The 17,409-nt window shown below is 41.2% G+C and overlaps 1 protein-coding gene across 1 annotated transcript in view; it reads right to left on the reverse strand.

Annotated features, from left to right (window-relative positions):
* Window positions 1–2,324: 2,324 nt before the first annotated feature.
* Window positions 2,325–17,409, reverse strand: part of ATP9A (ATPase phospholipid transporting 9A) — a 510,313-nt gene continuing 495,228 nt past the window's right edge. The window contains exon 28 of the mRNA XM_078652049.1: window positions 2,325–7,425. Coding sequence (XP_078508175.1) covers window positions 7,289–7,425 — 137 coding nt within the window. The 3' untranslated portion in view covers window positions 2,325–7,288. The remainder of the gene's footprint in view (window positions 7,426–17,409) is intronic.

The raw sequence follows: 17,409 nt of genomic DNA on the forward strand, positions 1-17,409 counted from the left end.
TGTAAAATGAATGAATAGGAACATTGTATAGCATTGATAAACAAAGCTCTCTTTTTTACATGACTCTTGAAAATAATCCAATGAACAACCAACACAAGTATGCAGCATCAATATTCTGTTAAGTATTTAAGATATATAAGGCTTTGGGAAGCTTTTTAAAAAAAAAAAAGGATTTGAAAACGGAATTGTATTTTTCTTTATTTAACAACAGAAGAATTTCACTTTTTTAGATAAAAGATCATTCTGCAATAAAGGTTGTTTTTGCTATGCTATATGAAATTAAAACAAATTCAGGACAGGGGTAACACGTGTTTCCCCTGTGAAATAAGAGTTGCATTATGATGGCGATTGCCCAGGCTGCTCTGCAGATCTTTACCAATGTCAAGGGTGCTAGGATTATGCAGCACAGCTATTCAAGTTAAACAGCCCACTCTGGCAGTATTCATTTCATCCATTTGAGCGGGAAACATTTTTTGTTTTTTAGTTTGCAAATGATGTGGCATATTATATGCCAACTGCGGAACATCCATAAATATGCAATAAAAAATGCAGCTACAGCATTACATGAATTCACTGACCCTCACCACTGTCCACTGTTTTATCAACAATATTTTTTAACAAAACCTAAACATTCAGATTCCGATCAGAGCTTGTTATTAGCTGCACTTTGAGGAAAACAGCTTTTTCCCGATAAGCATGTAATGTAAATAAATGCAAAACAGGCACATTGTAATGTGATCATATATTACCATTTCAGAGTTCTGGTGACATTTACAAACCGCACAACCTTCAGATTTGTGATTTATTAGGTCACCAAAACCCCCCTCAATGGAGGGAGAGAGAGAGAGAGCTATAGATAGATAGATATAGAATCCTTCACTCAACTGTAAAAACACACAGTCAAGAGTTTCACCACTTTTTAGGTGGCTGGCTGATATGTATCCAGTGACACTGTGGACTTTGGAAAATGGCAAGGTGGATTCTGTACAGATCAAAAACAGCAGAGTGATCCATATCTGGTGTTACAATTGCCATAATTTGGAACTCTATTGAGGGGGGAGGAGTCAAAAACTAAATGAGCAAAGAAGATGAGGCAACAACAGCCTCCCCTAAATTGGTTTTGCATTCTCAAAAGGGATGGCCATCATTACAGAGCTCATGAACGCAACATCCCAGAAATGTGGCACCTATTATGGTTAATTCATTTTGCCAACCAATAAAAAAAATCATTTCATCCTAGTTTGAAATTGTTTACTGTTAAGATAACATTGGTGGTCTCTAATGCCTTAATACATCATTATTATTTATAGTAATATTTTTTATTGCTCCTGTAAAGACACATGGGCCCTCTTTCTGTTGTGCCCTGGCATTTTCTTCATGTTCTGATTGGGTCACTCCTCTAATAGTACTTACTACTGAATGTGCAAACATTTGGAATACCAAAAGCAATCAAGACTCTTCATACCAAAGGAAGCACGCTGAATCCAAAAACCCAATCCCAACAAGTGAGTGTTGGACAAGCAAGTAAAATACAAAATCAAGTGCAGTAAAATATGAACTCTAATTGCTATACCTCTTTGTTGATTAGTGAGTAATTTGTGACAAAGTGGTTCAGCACCTTTACAAGTCATCACACATTGTAACGAAACATGATTGGTTGATTCATATCAGGAAATCATCTACCTGTAGGCTCTACATCTACAATGTAAATTCTGAACCCATCAATTTCATTAACTGTTCCTGTCTTTTTTTTATTCATTTGAAAGAGATGGGAAATTCTAGCAGTAAGCATTTCAGAATTAAGGAAAAATATATTTTAAAATTGCAGCCTAAAAATGAAAGACATTAGAAAAATAGCTGGTTATACTTCAGGTGACATTTTAGTCAATGGTTGACTTAGTGATGAGAAAGCCAGGACTAAAATCTTTTTTTCCATTCAATAGCAATTGTAAAGACTTTTTTCTCCCAGATCTCGCTCTATTTGGAAATTCAGAAATTAGCACATAGATAAAACAAACAAAAGCAACCCCTGTGCAGAAACTCTCTAAAATAGATCATAAGCGCCATCACTGACTTTCAATTAAAAACATCTTTCCTTTTTAGAACACTTTGAAGTAAAATGGAGACACGCAAAAGTCAAGATAGCTATAAGAAAACAACTTTTTTTCTGGAAAGGCTGCATTTTTCATAAACATAAGAGACTGGCTTGGTAACATACCATTACATGCTTACTGTGCCTGTAAAGTGCACTATCACACAGAAGGGCACTTTGGCCTTATTGACTGAGAACATATGAATTTTGTAACACAACGTAAAGGATCCTATTTTCCATCCTATTGAAACATTGGTTGAATTTATTGGATTGAGCTTGAAACAGAAGGAACACATTTATCTGTATATGCATTTTCCAGGTCCACCTAGGTGACTGAATTTATTTACAGTACTAAAAGCCAAATGCTTTAGAATTCTTCAATAGAAATATATGTCATTTCAAATATTATCCTAACAATTGGTACAGCTCAATGTCATGTGTGGAAAAAAGTACATACTATAATATTGCCTCCGTTTTTTGCACTCTTTAAGTGATATTTCTCTCCTTCTACATATAATGAATAATTTAATAATGCATATGAATAAATATTAAAATAGAAGTCAACCAATATAATTTTAAATGTTTCATCCACCTTATGTTAGACACACTTAAAAATGCTTTTCTATAACTTAGTTGTACAATTCTAACTTTTCTTTATGGGTTCACAATACAACCGAATCTAAAACAATTCTTGAAACAATGTTTGTATTAAACTCTCTGAAGTCAGACTTTAAAAATGTCAATGTCAAGTTAACACTGTCAACATGATTTATCTAACGAAGTACAAAACATTTCTTAACCCATATAATTTCCAATATTTTAACATATAGACTGATTAAGGAGACACCGAAATAAATAGGGCCATATTATTATTCTTAGAACCATGTCATTATTCCCAAAATATACAGAAATTAATAAAAAGGCTGAAAGGATACACTCTTCAACACTGAGCTTATGTATGTCATATATTCCCTTTGCTTGCTAATAAATTGATGAAGTTGTTAAGGGGAAAGGTGTTTTTTTTTTTTAGAACTTAGTAAAATCTCTGGGGACTCAGCTGGCCAGTTGGATTCCTAAACCCTTTGAATGACGCAAACACTCATATACTATGTTAGCAAGCAACAACCCATTAAACAAGGTGTAAAAGCCTGCTATCTGAAAATTGGCCAAAATCAGCAAAATGAATATGGCCCACAGCAAGATGACACATAATACCCTCCAAATCACAAACAAGGATGACCTCTGCCAGCTAGTTCTCCATGATTTGCCTGTGGTATTCAATGCATTCAATCAACATGCCATGCTCACCAGTAAAAAATGGAACCATAAAGGTGTATGTATCCTTTTATTAGTCTTTGTCACTTGAACACCACCAACTACCAGTAAACCAAGAGCACAGAAGCTCAACGTACTATTGGTCTAACAATCCAAGGGCTAAAAGTGTGGCTCTTTCTCTCATCAAAACCTAGAATCTCAGCCTCCTAAGCAAAACGGAATCCACCAAAATTACATTTATTCTCATCAAAAGATTCCATGGAGAACGATTTAAAAAAAGACGGATCTTTGCAACGTTTCTGTGAGGCATTAACTCCTCAGACACATAGAGCAACAAATACTATTACTTCAAAATGGAATCACCGCTGATCACCAGGCAGCACATAATCAAGAAATCCTCAGGAAACTTGTCTTGTTGGACTTCTGTATAAGATAAAACTATAAATCATACATAAAATCCTTTCCCATTTAAAGTATGGTGCCTGCTCACTGCACTCCCTGAAACCACACTAGTTCATCAAAAAGCAGCCTTCCACCCAGCACCTATGCCAACAAAAGACATCTAACCACATGATACCGGCCCTTAAAGATCTATATCAATTTCCCTTCTGGTGTGTGTAGTATTCATATCTAACTCAATCACATAAACCACAAATGAGAAAACAGAGTGCTTAGCAGACAATCAGTTCTCAAGCTGCCTGAAACCTCTCAAAATTAAGCCTTTGCTTGACAAGTAATCTAAACATAAAAAATCACAAAATAAAATAAAAAATAAAATAAACACACCAGCACACTACCCCAGATCCTGTAAAAGCTATATTTGGCATTCAGACTCTTCCCACTGCGTCTGCTTAAGCACTGCAGCAAAAACCACCTTGCTTCACCAATTAATCCCGCAAAAGGTGCGAGATACAACTGATATTGTCAGCGAAGCTCAGCCCTGCCCATAACTGTATTCTAACCTGCACATCACTCCCCATGGTTGGGTTCCCATTATGAGTGGCTCAAAACCTATCCCCAATGATGTAAAGAGACACTGCTCCAGGACATTCTGACTTCCCCAATCTCTCTGGCCCTGGAAGTACTAGGTCTGCAAATTTCTGAACCAACAATTCCTGGTCCAGACCTTTGACAAAGATGCAGCGGGCTGCAGACAGCTGCATTGCCTGACCCCAACCTGCCCCCTAACTACAGCATGTGGGAAAGTGTAAATGCTCCCCACTCACCTACTCTGGCACCTCTTAGCCACCATAACCAAGGTCCATCGAAAAGCCCCACCATCCATTTACCAAGTGCTCCAGCAAGTGGTACCCGGTGTGAATTTTGGCCTCTTATTTCCTATGAAAGGTGGAAAACATATGGATTTTGACCGAATATTCCCTGGTCTATGTTATCCCCAATTCTGAGGGAAATATCTTTGTAATGTCTAGATTTAGCTGTGAGGATATAGTCTGAAATTGGAGACTTCATCCATTCAGTATTCCCTCACCGACATTCAGGGAACTCACAATGAGACCCTACGATTCAAAAATATTACCTTAAATTGCCATGTACAATTACTCCCTCTTTCAATTGAACACTATGCTTCCGCCTGACTGACATCTATTCAATACAATTAAACCCACAAATAATATTGTCAGGCTGACCCGTGTATTTCTACTAATGCCAACATCACAATAACTTGTCTCCAGATTGTACACGTCCTGCTGCAAGATCAGGATACCCGGGAAAATACAGTCCATTTAGGGGTTTGCAGATATAGAACAGTGGCAGCTCTTTCTAGCCACAAAAAGGATTTTAAATATTTTCAAAACACATTTAATGCAACACTGTGTGAGGGAGGTGGGTAGGAGGATAATTGGGGAAGCTGCCGGTCAAGATTTCTAAGTCAAGATTTCTGAGTCAAAGTATTACTCTTTATGATCAAAAAAATACATTGAAATGATAATTCATTGTGTACAACTGACAAGACTTAAGTTGTATATATACATACCTTTGAAAAACGAAAACTATGCATTTCAATAGTTAAAAAAGAAACAATTCTGGCCAGTTAAACATTTACTAAATACGTTCCTTGAGAAAGAGGTCAAACTTTTGGGTATTTTTCGAACAATTTTAAAAGTCTGTGTAAACAAAGAACACCGACAGCAGAAAAGATTCAGTTATATTGTGTAACACAAACTGCTCTTAGAAAGTGCAACAATTAATATGGATCAAGACATCTAGTCAGAACAACAACTTAGTGGCATTATTATTTTGTAGGGATTCGACTTATCTCGTGCAGCTAGTCTATATATGTAAATAGTGATGTTGATTTTCCTACTAAAACTATGCAAATGAGATGCGGATATGATCCTATTTGGAAAGCCATGGGTGGACTCTCTGCTGAACAAGAAACGTGTGACGATAAGATACATTTCATCTATCTCTGCGGTAATGAGAAAGAAACACGCTGTGGAATAGGAACTATGTGTTGATGCATGGACTGGTGAAAGAAACATAAAATGACAAACAAAGCTGGCTGCATGAAGAATCCCAGTGAGTTGTAAAAGAATAAGCAACAGCAAGACAAAATATGTGGCCAACATGATCTGGTAAAATAGAATAAACTCAAATATTTCTCCATGGAGTTAACCTAGCTTTTCCATTATTCTTCTCTTTGCTTACAACATATAGATTTAGTTATTTAGTTTTGAAGGCTGCAATCTACTTTGTCATCAAAATGCTGTTTCACTCTAAAACCTCTTCTGGAGGGTGCTGCCACAAGGTCTGCTCTTGTGCGTCGGATTCTCAGCTTCCTAGGACCATCTGAACAGGAAACATGTTTTAAAGCTACTGTCCTGAGTGAAAGGTCTCTTGACCCTTCCTCCCAGTCTTGCTGAGGATTAGAGTCATGTCTTCCATGCTGTCAAAGGATCAAGACCACTCCCTTACCTCATTGGTGGCACACTGAAAGGCAATCAGTTGCCGGTTCCTGGGATAAGGCTGTGTTTAAGCTTAGGTTGTGCTCGAGAGAACATACTGCCTAGTTTTATTCTTGCCATTTCCACCCTAGCTTGAAGTGAAATATTAGGAAATAAGACTACATCATCTTTTTATGGTAGACTCTTTTGAAAGTAACGTAAAATAGGATATTGGAGTTTCCTCTTCAGTTATAAAACAATGGTTTAACAAACACTTAGCCAGAAGTTGATGATCTGTGAGAACTCATTCATACCCGCCAAATCAAGATTTGAGCAATGTCTAAGTATTTTCATTATCAACAAATGGAAAACTGCACCCCTTTCAGTTCTGTGACAGGCAGTGGAGGCCACAGCCAAAACCAAGCTTTATCACAATACCACTCACAAAAGACAAAGAATGTGGCAGGCAGAGCAACCAAATGGCCCTAGAACCTCTCTCCCCAATTATAATACCAAGCAAGGTTCATCCAGAAGTAAATTATGTGATCGGAGTAAAAATATAACACAGTCAGCACAAAGGAAGAATTCAGCACCATCAACATCTCAACAGCATTTTAAAGAAAAAAAGGGCACATTTCTTTGACACCTGAAGAAGCCTGCATCCTGTTAAGTGGAACGATGGTAAAATTCAAAGATTACATCTCTCAGCTCAAGTTAATGATAAAACAATTAACACGTGCCAACAATGCCAATGGGCTTTAAATACATCAGACATAGATGGAAATTTCAAGGAAAAGATCTTTGAAAACCTGGTGCTCATTAAGCAGTTAGCTTTCGGTCGAGTTTGTTCACTTGTTTGGATTAAGTTCACTGTAGTTCAAGCCTTAATCTCTCAGGCGTATTGTTATTGATTACTGCATAACACAACTGTTGTAAATAGTTGTTAGAATATTGATTATACAATTTTGTTATCCAACTCAAATGTGCAAAGGTCAGTTCTGCTACACAAAGTGGTAGCTTATGTTGTGAGCTTCGAATAATTTGGTGGAGAGAATCTTCTTCGCAGATATTTCAAGACGTAGAGTGGAAGACAACTGACCAGCGTTATAACGGAGACCTTCCACAAAAACGACAAGGTTGCAATAAAGTAAACATCTGTGAAGAAAAAAAATCACAATTGAATGAGGATGGATGTTTATACATTTCTTGAGAAGATATGAATGGAGATCATCATTCACAATCTCACTTCAATTACCAATATTATTTCTGATTCACTGAGGGTTTGAGTATAACTCAGTTTACATAAAATGTTGCTATTTGATAAATTGTAAAGACTTTGCAAATAAAGTTTTCATTATAAAATTGTGGGGCTAAAACATGACACTTTTTTGGTGGCACAAAGCATTCAATGCACAATGTGACTACGTTTGTGCCTGCAATGTAGCTTGCACTACATAAGAGGAGCACCTTATGATCTGAAAACTTTATGCAAAGGTACAAGGGACCTTTGAGTGTTGTTTTCAGTAAAAAACAAAAGTGGGCATAGCCACCTCCTCCCAATGTATTAGGAAATTAAATAGCGATTACACCTATTGCTCAGGTAGTAAGTCTTAGAATGGCTGAAAGAGCATTCTGTGGCACAGCCCAGAGCCTAGGAGGGGGTGAAGCAATAATTGAGTCACTTATCTTCCCACCCACACTGGTGGCAGTCAGGCCAGTAATGTCATGTATACAGTTGGGCTGGGAGAAAAAATACTTGGGGATTGCTTGATAAAATGCTAAAATTGGACCCAGACAGTGACATGCATTAGCTCAATACCAAGACACTAGCCTCAGCATTCAGCATTTGCTTGGGCAACATAAGGGACGTTCTAGGGCTCTTCTCTACACTGCGATTTTCACAAGTGTACTTCTAAACCATGATTCTTATTGCAAGATGCTGCAGAGTGTCACTCACCTGAACATATAGTCACAAACTGTTTGATTTATTTTCCACTTTCTTTCTATTCTAATCTTATAGATGTGCATGGAAGCTATATACATTGCCTTTAAAAAACACAGTTTAAGTAGAGTTATGGTTATGAAATAAAATGAAAAACCACTGACATTCACAAGCTGTGATTACCTCCCAGTCCATAACTCGCACAACAGTGATGCAAACCATAACTCACAAACTGTTCGTCCATGGAAACAAATGATAGTAAACTTGCCATTCGAGTAGACATTTTTGTTGTGCCTTTGCTAGGCTTAGTGTATTTCAGACAATCAATTTTTGATAAGTTAGCATTACAAAAATGCCTTGGTGGGCTTGAAAGGGTGTCTCAGGGACTATGGAGTTGATGTGGCCTAGAACTGCTGACCTGAGAACCTAGGGACTAGGGTTTGAATCCCCGCATTGGAACGTGGCTCAATTCTGGGCAAATCACTTAAACTCCCAATGCCTAAAAAAACACTAATGTATTTATTTCAGCAAGGCCGTGAGCAAGGCCAGTGTTGGCTGAAACGCGTTGGTGGGGTGAAGTCTTGATTAAAAAGACTTAAAAACAATTCCTGATGTGCCGCCTCTTTTGTTTATTGAAATTTTTCTGGGTCTGGATCCGACCCCTGGGCTGAGCACACACTGTGGAGCGCTCTCGCAAGGTTTGAGGATCACTTTGTGGCAAGAGTAATGTATTTATTTGTTTGAAAATGTCTTTATTGATTTTAAGCATAGCTGACGGTGTTCAAAAACATCCCATACCACTTATCGTATGGACATTTTAATATGACCAAACATATAGTATACAAATGATCCTAGCAGTGTACATCAGTGGAGGCAGGTTTTTTCAGACTTGACCATCTTGTTGACAATCTCCATGACCATGTTAAGACATTTAGATTACATTACACTTGTCATCACTGAACCCCATCATCTGCCGGATTGTGTTCTGCGGCTGAGTCAGGGTTGTTGGTCTGTTCCAGGAGATATGACTGGAGAGGGGCCCAAATGTCTCGAGGGTGGGAAAGAAGGTGGTAGAAGATCAGCATAAGTGGTTAGTTGTTCTTGACAATAGATAAGGTCATTTAGCCAGACTTTGAATTTGGGTGCCCTTCCCCGACCCCATCTGCAGGCTACTCGTCTTTTCGCTAGTAAGAGTGCCAGGGAAATGTATTTCCGCTGCGGGGTGGCCAATGCTTCGGTGTATCCTAATAGTGTAACAAGATTGTCTTCTGGGACATGCAGTCCAGTCATTGTATCGAGCGACCCCAACACCTCCGTCCAGTACCTACGGATGGGGGGACAGTCCCAGGCTAAGTATCTGAAATCTGCACCCTCACTCCGACATCGGTTACAGTGGTCGATGTTACGGAGATGAAGGCGCATCAAGCGCGCAGGGGTATAGTAGAGGTGGTGTAAATATCTATAGTGGATGATGCGCAACCGACTGCTAGATGATATGTTCCCGGTTTGTTGACAGCAGAATGACTACTGATCGTCAGTGATGGGGGATTCTAGTTCATCCTTTCAACGGGCCCTGGCTGAAAGGGGGTCATGTATGCAGCCTTTTTGAGTGGTACGATAAAGCATTGAAATAGCATGAGCCTGGGTGTCTTTCTGTAGGAGATTATGCAGTGGAGATTGCATAGGAGGTTCCAGTGGGAAGCACAGGGTGAGGGCTTTGACATCCTGTCGTAGGCCGATGTAGTAGAAGCGCTCTAGGGTGGTGGGCGTGATAGTTCCGAAGAAGTCGTCACTGGTGCGAAATGTGCCGTTTGTATACAGCTGACCCCATGTCTGAATGCAAGCCTACGGAGAAGATGGCAGCAGCTACCCTCACGTGTGACCAGAAGTCCTCGGAGAGGCAGTAAGGGGGAATATGACGTGGTAATATGGAGGCGGCGAGCAAGGTCGTGCCAAGCGCTAGTGGTGCAGTCTACGGTGGAAGAGGCGAGATGTCGCAGGACGGCAGGTGTGCTTAAATATGCAGAGCAAGGGGTCAGAGACATGTATCTGTCTTCGATTGCTAAGTGGGGCATGTATGGGGGTCCATACAATACACAGGAAAGTGGGCCTAGGCACAGCTGAAATACAGCTCTAAATGCAGGATCTCAAACCCTCCCGTGCTTAAAGGCTGTGTAAGAATGTCCCAGCACAATCTAGCTTGTTTCCCTCCCAGATAAGGCGGATGAGTTGGGTTTTAGTGCTCGAAAAAGTGTCTGCTGGGGGCATAGGGGATGTTGATGAAGAGGTAGAGCAATTTAGGCATTATTACCATCTTTATAAGTGAAGCTCTCTCGGCCATTGATATTGGCATAGCAATCCAACCATTGATTTTGTCGGTAAGAAGATCTAAACCGCTCCCATAATTTGACGCCATCAAGGCAGGACGATTACGGGTGATGACTATCCCCAAGTATTTGATTGTGTCCTCATACCAAGTGAGGAGGAAGTCCGAAGTGAACTGTGGAGAGGCCTCAGTGAGTGGAAAGATTTGGGATTTCCCCCAGTTAATGTTAAGACCTGAGAGGTGTCCAAAGAGGATGAGTAGCAGTAACATGGGACTAAGGATGTCTTTCCGGGTTGCGCAGATAGAGGGTTAGGTCGTTGGCATACAGAGAGATCAGTATCTGCCGCGTTAGGTAAATGAGAGCGTGGTCACGAAAATGTTGGTGGACCTTAGCGGCCAGGGGTTCAATTGCGAGGCTGAAGAGGATGGGGGACAGTGGACACCCCTGCCTGGTGCCTCTGGCTATGGTGAGGGGAGAGGATATGGTCCCATTGATCAGGACACTGGCCTGTAGGCCTGTGTAGAGTGAGTTTATCCATGCCAGAAAGGGAGGTGGGAAGCCCATGCGTTGAAGGACAAATGCCAAGTAGTCCCATTCAAGGGAGTCAAAAGCCTTGGTGGTGTCAAGAAAGTAAGCCACCATGTTCATGTCAGGATCAATGTCCTGGAGGACAGCAAATAGGGTCCGAAGGTTGTGGGAGGTACCTCTGCTAGGTACAAACCCCGACTGGTCAGGGAGGACCAGAGCAGTCATGAGGAGGCTAATGCGATTCGCAATTAATTTAGCTAAAATTTTAGCTCCTACGTTAATGAGGAAGAGGGGCCTGTAGGAGTCGCATTGTGTAGGCGGTTTTCCCGGTTTAGCTAAGGATATTATAAGGGCCTCACGCATGGACTGGGGGAGTATGCCCGTCTCTCTGGCCTCCTCGTAGACATGCCGCAGGACAGGGATAAGTATGTTACGAAATTCAGCAGGGAAGCCATCTGGGCCAGGGGCTTTGCCAGATTGCAGCTGCATTGTGGCGGCAACAATCTCATTGTCCTCGTAATGCCCAAGGAGGAATTCCCTCTGGTTGTCCCCAAGCCAGGCAATTACGGTACCTTCAAAGAAAGGGTTGAAGTCGGCAGGATGAGTGAGGTGTGAGGTGTATAGAGTACTGAAAAATCTTTTAAAAGTATCAGCTATCTCCGCTGTGTCTCTGTGTGTGTGCCCTTCCTCGTCAGAAATCTCAAGGACAGTGTTGGAGAATCTGGGGAGGTGAACCACGGCCACCAGGGCTTTGCCTGGTCTCTCGTCTTCTCCATAAAAATGAGCTTGAAAATATTTCCCTCTGAATTTACATTCCCTTTCAGCTGTCTCTTAGTAGTCTGTGATAAGTTCACAGAGGCGCTTTTGTGACTCAGGGGTAGGCGTGGCTTGCAGCAGGGCCTCAGTGTGTTTGAGTTCAGTCTCTAATTTGCGGATTGTAGAGCGGATGTCTCTCAAGATCCCGCCGCCTTTGGCGATGCATATGCTGCACATGGTAACTTTAAAAGCTTCCCAGACTGTGGAGTATTGTGCGACTGAGTTATCATGCGGGGGAAGAAATCCTCGATTTCTTGTTCGAGTTTGGATTTAAAGACAGGGTCTAGTTGGGCCTGCACGGGCAGGCGCAAAGACAGGTACGGAGATTCTTCCTGAGGGGGCGCTAGCATGAGGTGACCGGAGAGTGATCAGAATACGTGCGCGGTAAGTGGGAGGCATGGAGAAGCCGCAGGATTTGGCCTCTAGAAATGAGCCACTTGCCTATCCGGGACCAGGATGAATGTACAGTAGAAAAGCAGGTTCCCTCTTTGTTCAGCGGATGAAGGTTGAGCCATGCATCTACAAGGCCGTGTTCTGTGACAATATGGTTATGGGTATGATGTGCAATGGAGTAGTGATGGGGTTGAGGGTGGGAGCGCTCTAACTATGGATCTAGGATGATATTGAAGTCCCCTCTCCATACCACATGTGTTGACCCAAAATCCAGTATTTTCTCCCAGAGGACTCTGAAGAATTCGGGGTCATCAGTGTTCAGGTCGTTACCGGAGACGAACGTGATGGATTGTGCAGCTAAGCTGCCCCATAGGATGCAGTATCTGCCTTGCGGGTCAGCAAAAGTACCAATAAGGGTAAAGGGGAGTGTGCGCTTGAGCAAAACAACTGTGCCACACGCGAAGGTAGAGTAGGAGGAGAATCCTCGGTTGGCTGTCCACCGGGAAGCAAAAGAGGATGGGGACGTGGGACGGAGGTGTGTTCCGTGGAGTAGAGCGCAATATATGTTGTGTCGGTCCAGGTATGCAAGTATATGGTGACGTTTGTGAGGGTCTCCCAGACCTCTCACATTCCAGGTCAAGAAGTTGCATCTAGGAGCACTAGATCGGGTCTCCATGGCGACAGATCATGAGTCTCCTAGCAAGTGTCAGACAGTGGACCAGTCGGTCAGTGAGGTCAGTCATATTCATGTTCGTCAGGTGATCGATAAATGGCAATGAACAAACTCTCCCCACTCCCCCATCCACATCAGCAGCCCAATCCTGCTGTGGCCTAATTCCCTCCCTCTCTTCCCCAACGCCGCATGCTCCATGCTCCCAACGGGGGAGGATTTATGCAGAGCCTCGAACTTAAGTAAACAGGGCAACATAGGGATTCCCTGAGTGGGAAGCAGTCAGAGGGCGAACCAAAAACACCTCACCACAGTGAGGGTGCTCGGGGAAGGATACCTAGAAGTCTCATCATGACCTGAATTTAGGAGGTGTAGTTTTCAGGTGGGGTAGCGAGTATCTCTCCCGCAGAAGAGGCACAGCATGGAGACAATGTCACTATCTTGATGAAGGGTGTTGCATAGTAAACTGTGGGTTGATCAAATTGGTGGCAGTTCGAGGCGTTGGACCAAGCCTGTAGCATAATCTTCATAAAGGGGCGAGCTTATTATTCAACATCCGAGTTGTCACCAGTATCAAGGGAACGGGAAGAGGGAGAGGCACGACCAGTAGCTTTCTTGGGCAGTGTTTTTATGAAGTCTTGGGGGTTTGTTGGGAGTTTGTAAAGATGTGTTGCGTCCCCCGATATGTGACTTTGAGGCACGCTGGAAAGAGCATGGCATAGGCAATGTTCAGTTGTGGAAGATTTTTCTTCAATCAATAGGAATTTTCTGCGCTCCTCCTGAACCGCCATGGTAAAGTTAGGGTATAGTGACACGGCTACGCCTTCGAAGTGGACTTGTCCGTGTTCCCTGGCGAGTCGCAGTGCGGTATCTCGATCCCTGTAGTTTAGGAGCCTCGCGATCATGGGACGAGAGGGGGCTCCAGGTACAGGGCGGGGGGCAAGGGTTCTGTGCGCTCGCTCAACGATAAATACCGACTAGAAGGCCTCCCTGCCTAAGGCCGCAATGAGCATGCGCTCCACTTAGTCTTCCATTTTCCCTGTAGCTGCTGATTCTGGTACTCCCAGGATACGCAGGTTGTTGAGTCTCGATCGAGATTCTAAGTCTTCGTTTTTTGAAGCTATGACCCTCAAGACTTTTTCCATGTCGAGAGTGTTGTCCACGGTCGTGGTGGAAGTGTCCTCTAGGTCAGAGATGCGGCGCTCTGACTCAGTCATCCGTTCTTCGAAGCGTTCGTTTTTGTGTGTGAGGGTGTCAATGCGGGTATTCATTGCGTCCATTTTGGTTTCTATGGATGTCAGACTGGATTGTATTGTCAGGAGAAGTTCTTTAAAATTATCCGTGGGTGGGTCAGTAGTGGTGATCCCAGGCAGCTCGCCCTCTAATTCCGCCTGTCTTCGTGCAGACTTGCAGGCCTCGAAGGTGAGATTAGGCTGTTTACCGTCTGCCTTGCCCATGGCGGACACTGCTGATTGGGGGGGAGGCAGGCTATGAAATGGTCACTGGTTGAGGTATTACGGTTCGTGAGGGTGCAGCAGCGGACGGGGTCACGCAGACTGCCACAGGCAGGAGCAAATGCCAGCCGGTATACTGTTTCTGGTTGCGAGCTTCAGGGTCCGGAGTGGCGTTATGATGGGTAGCGAACAAGATAGGCCCCATTGACGGCAAAGGAAGGGCAAGAGCAGTGATCAGTGGCAGTTGTAATGGGTTGCTGTCAGGGTCCACTTGCACTGACCACAATCACAAGCAAGCAGGCGACGAAGGTAGATCAGAGGGCGCAGCGGCAGATGGGCCTTCATATATTGTTAGTATGAGAAAGCTTTATCACACAGGGCCATCAACAAGGAGATGGCCTTTGGGCATTGCTAGATGGTAGGGCAAGCGTGGAGGCCGTGAAATCTGTCCCCCTCGGTAACAGGAGCAGTACAGATCTCAGCAGTGGGTAGTCCCTGACAGCTAGTGAGTGTTAGGCTTGCGGGTACGACATGGCCATACAGGATTCAGCAATATAGAAATGGTGACAGGGTGCACAGTCGAAATATCGACCTACAGGAATATCGAGTTGGAAATATCGAGGTCAAGAATGACCCTAAGGTAAGTAATATCACATTTTTTTATATCGATGTAAGTAATATCGAAGTTAATAATATCAATATCAAATATATCGATGTTACTAATATCGATATTTGTATTGTTATGTATTTCATTATGTATTTAATATGTATGTGTTATATGTTTTTTGTAAAGTATTTTACTTGTTTTAAATTATATGTGTACTATTTTTATATATTAATAATGTTATTTTTAAGTACATTTTATGTTTTAATACTGGTGCGGGTTGTGGGTTTATAGGGGAATAGGGTGTGAAGTAATTTAATTATGCTAAATTAATTATACATTTTTAGGAATTATAAATTAAATTTAATTAAATTTTGCGTGTTGTAGCGGGTTGTGGGTTTATAGGGGAATTGGGTGGGAAGTAATTTAATTGTAATTAAGTAATGATTTATTTTGATTTATTGGTATTGATAGTTATTTTATTTTTAATTAATTATAAATTGGCAATTAATTATTTTAATTGGTAATTATTGTTTTTAATTGGTAATTACATTTAATTGGTAATTCATTTTTTTTAATTGGCAATTAATATTTTTAATTGGTAATTATTTTTTTTATTGAGAATTCATTTTTTAATTGGCAATTACTATTTGTAATTTTAATTCATTTTTATAAATTAGCAAATTATTTTTTATTAATTAGTCATTAATGTTTCATAAAAAGTATTTTTGGTATTTTTTTATTGTTTAATATTTTTTAATTAATAAATTTAGTATCATGTTTTTGTTATGAAAAATATGTTATTGTTCAATATTTATTATTTGGGAACTAATATTTATAAATTAATATTTATTGATAATTTACTGTTAATTAATCAATTGTAATTATATTTTTATTAATAGGTATTTTTAAATGATGTAGAGTTATTTAAAAATTAAATTATATATTATTTTAAATACAAAAATTATTTATAAGTATGCTATATTTAACTTCTACGCTATCCAACGCTTTCCCTACTGTTGCACTCTCTGGAGTAGGAATAGTAATCTTTACCCCTACGCTATGCAACGCTTTCCCTACTGTTGCACTCTCTGGAGTGGGAATAGTAATTTTTACCCCTACGCTATCCAACACTTTCCCTACTGTTGCACTCACTGGAGTGGGAATAGTCATTTTTTCCCTCACACTATCCAACGCTTTCCCAACTGTTGCACTCTCTGGAGCGGGAATAGTAATTTTTAACCCTACGCTATTCGCTTTCCCTACTGTTGCACTCTCTGGAGTGGGAATAGTAATTTTTACCCCTACGCTATCCAACGCTTTCCCTACTGTTGCACTCTCTGGAGTAGGAATACTAATTTTTACCCCTACGCTATCCAACGCTTTCCCTACTGTTGCACTCTCTAGAGTTGGAATAGTAATTTTTACCCCTACGCTATCCAACGCTTTCGCTACTTTTGCACTATCTGGAGTTGGAATAGTAATTTTTACCCCTGCGCTATCCAACGTTTTCCCTACTGCTGCCTTCTCTGGAGTGGGAATAGTAATTTTTAGCCCTACACTATCCAACGTTTTCTCTACTGGTTCACTCTCTGGAGTTGGAATAGTAATTTTCATCCCTACGCTATCCAACGTTTTCCCTACTGTTGCACTCTCTGGAGTGGGAATAGTAATTTTTACCCCTACGCTATCCCACGTTTTCCCTACTTTTGCACTCTCTGGAGTTGGAATAGTAATTCTTACCCCTAAGCTATCCAATGCTTTCCCTACTGTTGCACTCTCTGGAGTGGGAATAGTAATATTTACCCCTACGCTATCCAACGCTTTCCCTACTGTTGCATTTTCTGCAGTGGGATTAGTAATTTTAAGTCCTACGCTAGCCAATGTTTTCAATACTGTCGGTTTTTTGGGACTTTGAATAGTAGTTTTATTTATTTAGCTATTTAATATTTTTTGTATTATTTTAGATAATGTAGTATATAATTAATGTAAAAAATATTGAAAGTATATTTAATTGTTTTAATTTAGTAAACATAATTACTTACTTTTTATTTATGTTATTGTTTTATGTGTGTAGATGTATTTGTAATTGATTTCTGGCAAAATCGTCACATCAGCGGCTGGCAGTGGGTATGTGCTATCCCATCACCGGTTTGTCCGATGTGTAGGGCAAGGACTGAGGTGGATGGCTGGCAGATTGTGTCCCAAGCTACAGGAGCCTCACGTAAGTGCGGCCATCTTGCTAGGCGTCCTCTAGCTCCCCCGACACAAATGTATTTATGCTTAAACGTGTATCAAATCTATTTGCGTAACCACCACATGATGTACTTGATCTTGTAGATCGCCTTCTAAACCCTCAAGGTAAGGTACAGTGCTCTGTTGCTTCGGAGCTAGATTTGCGCTTT

This window comes from Lissotriton helveticus, chromosome 7, assembly GCF_964261635.1.
Source record: "Lissotriton helveticus chromosome 7, aLisHel1.1, whole genome shotgun sequence".
Classification (NCBI taxonomy): Eukaryota; Metazoa; Chordata; class Amphibia; order Caudata; family Salamandridae; genus Lissotriton; species Lissotriton helveticus.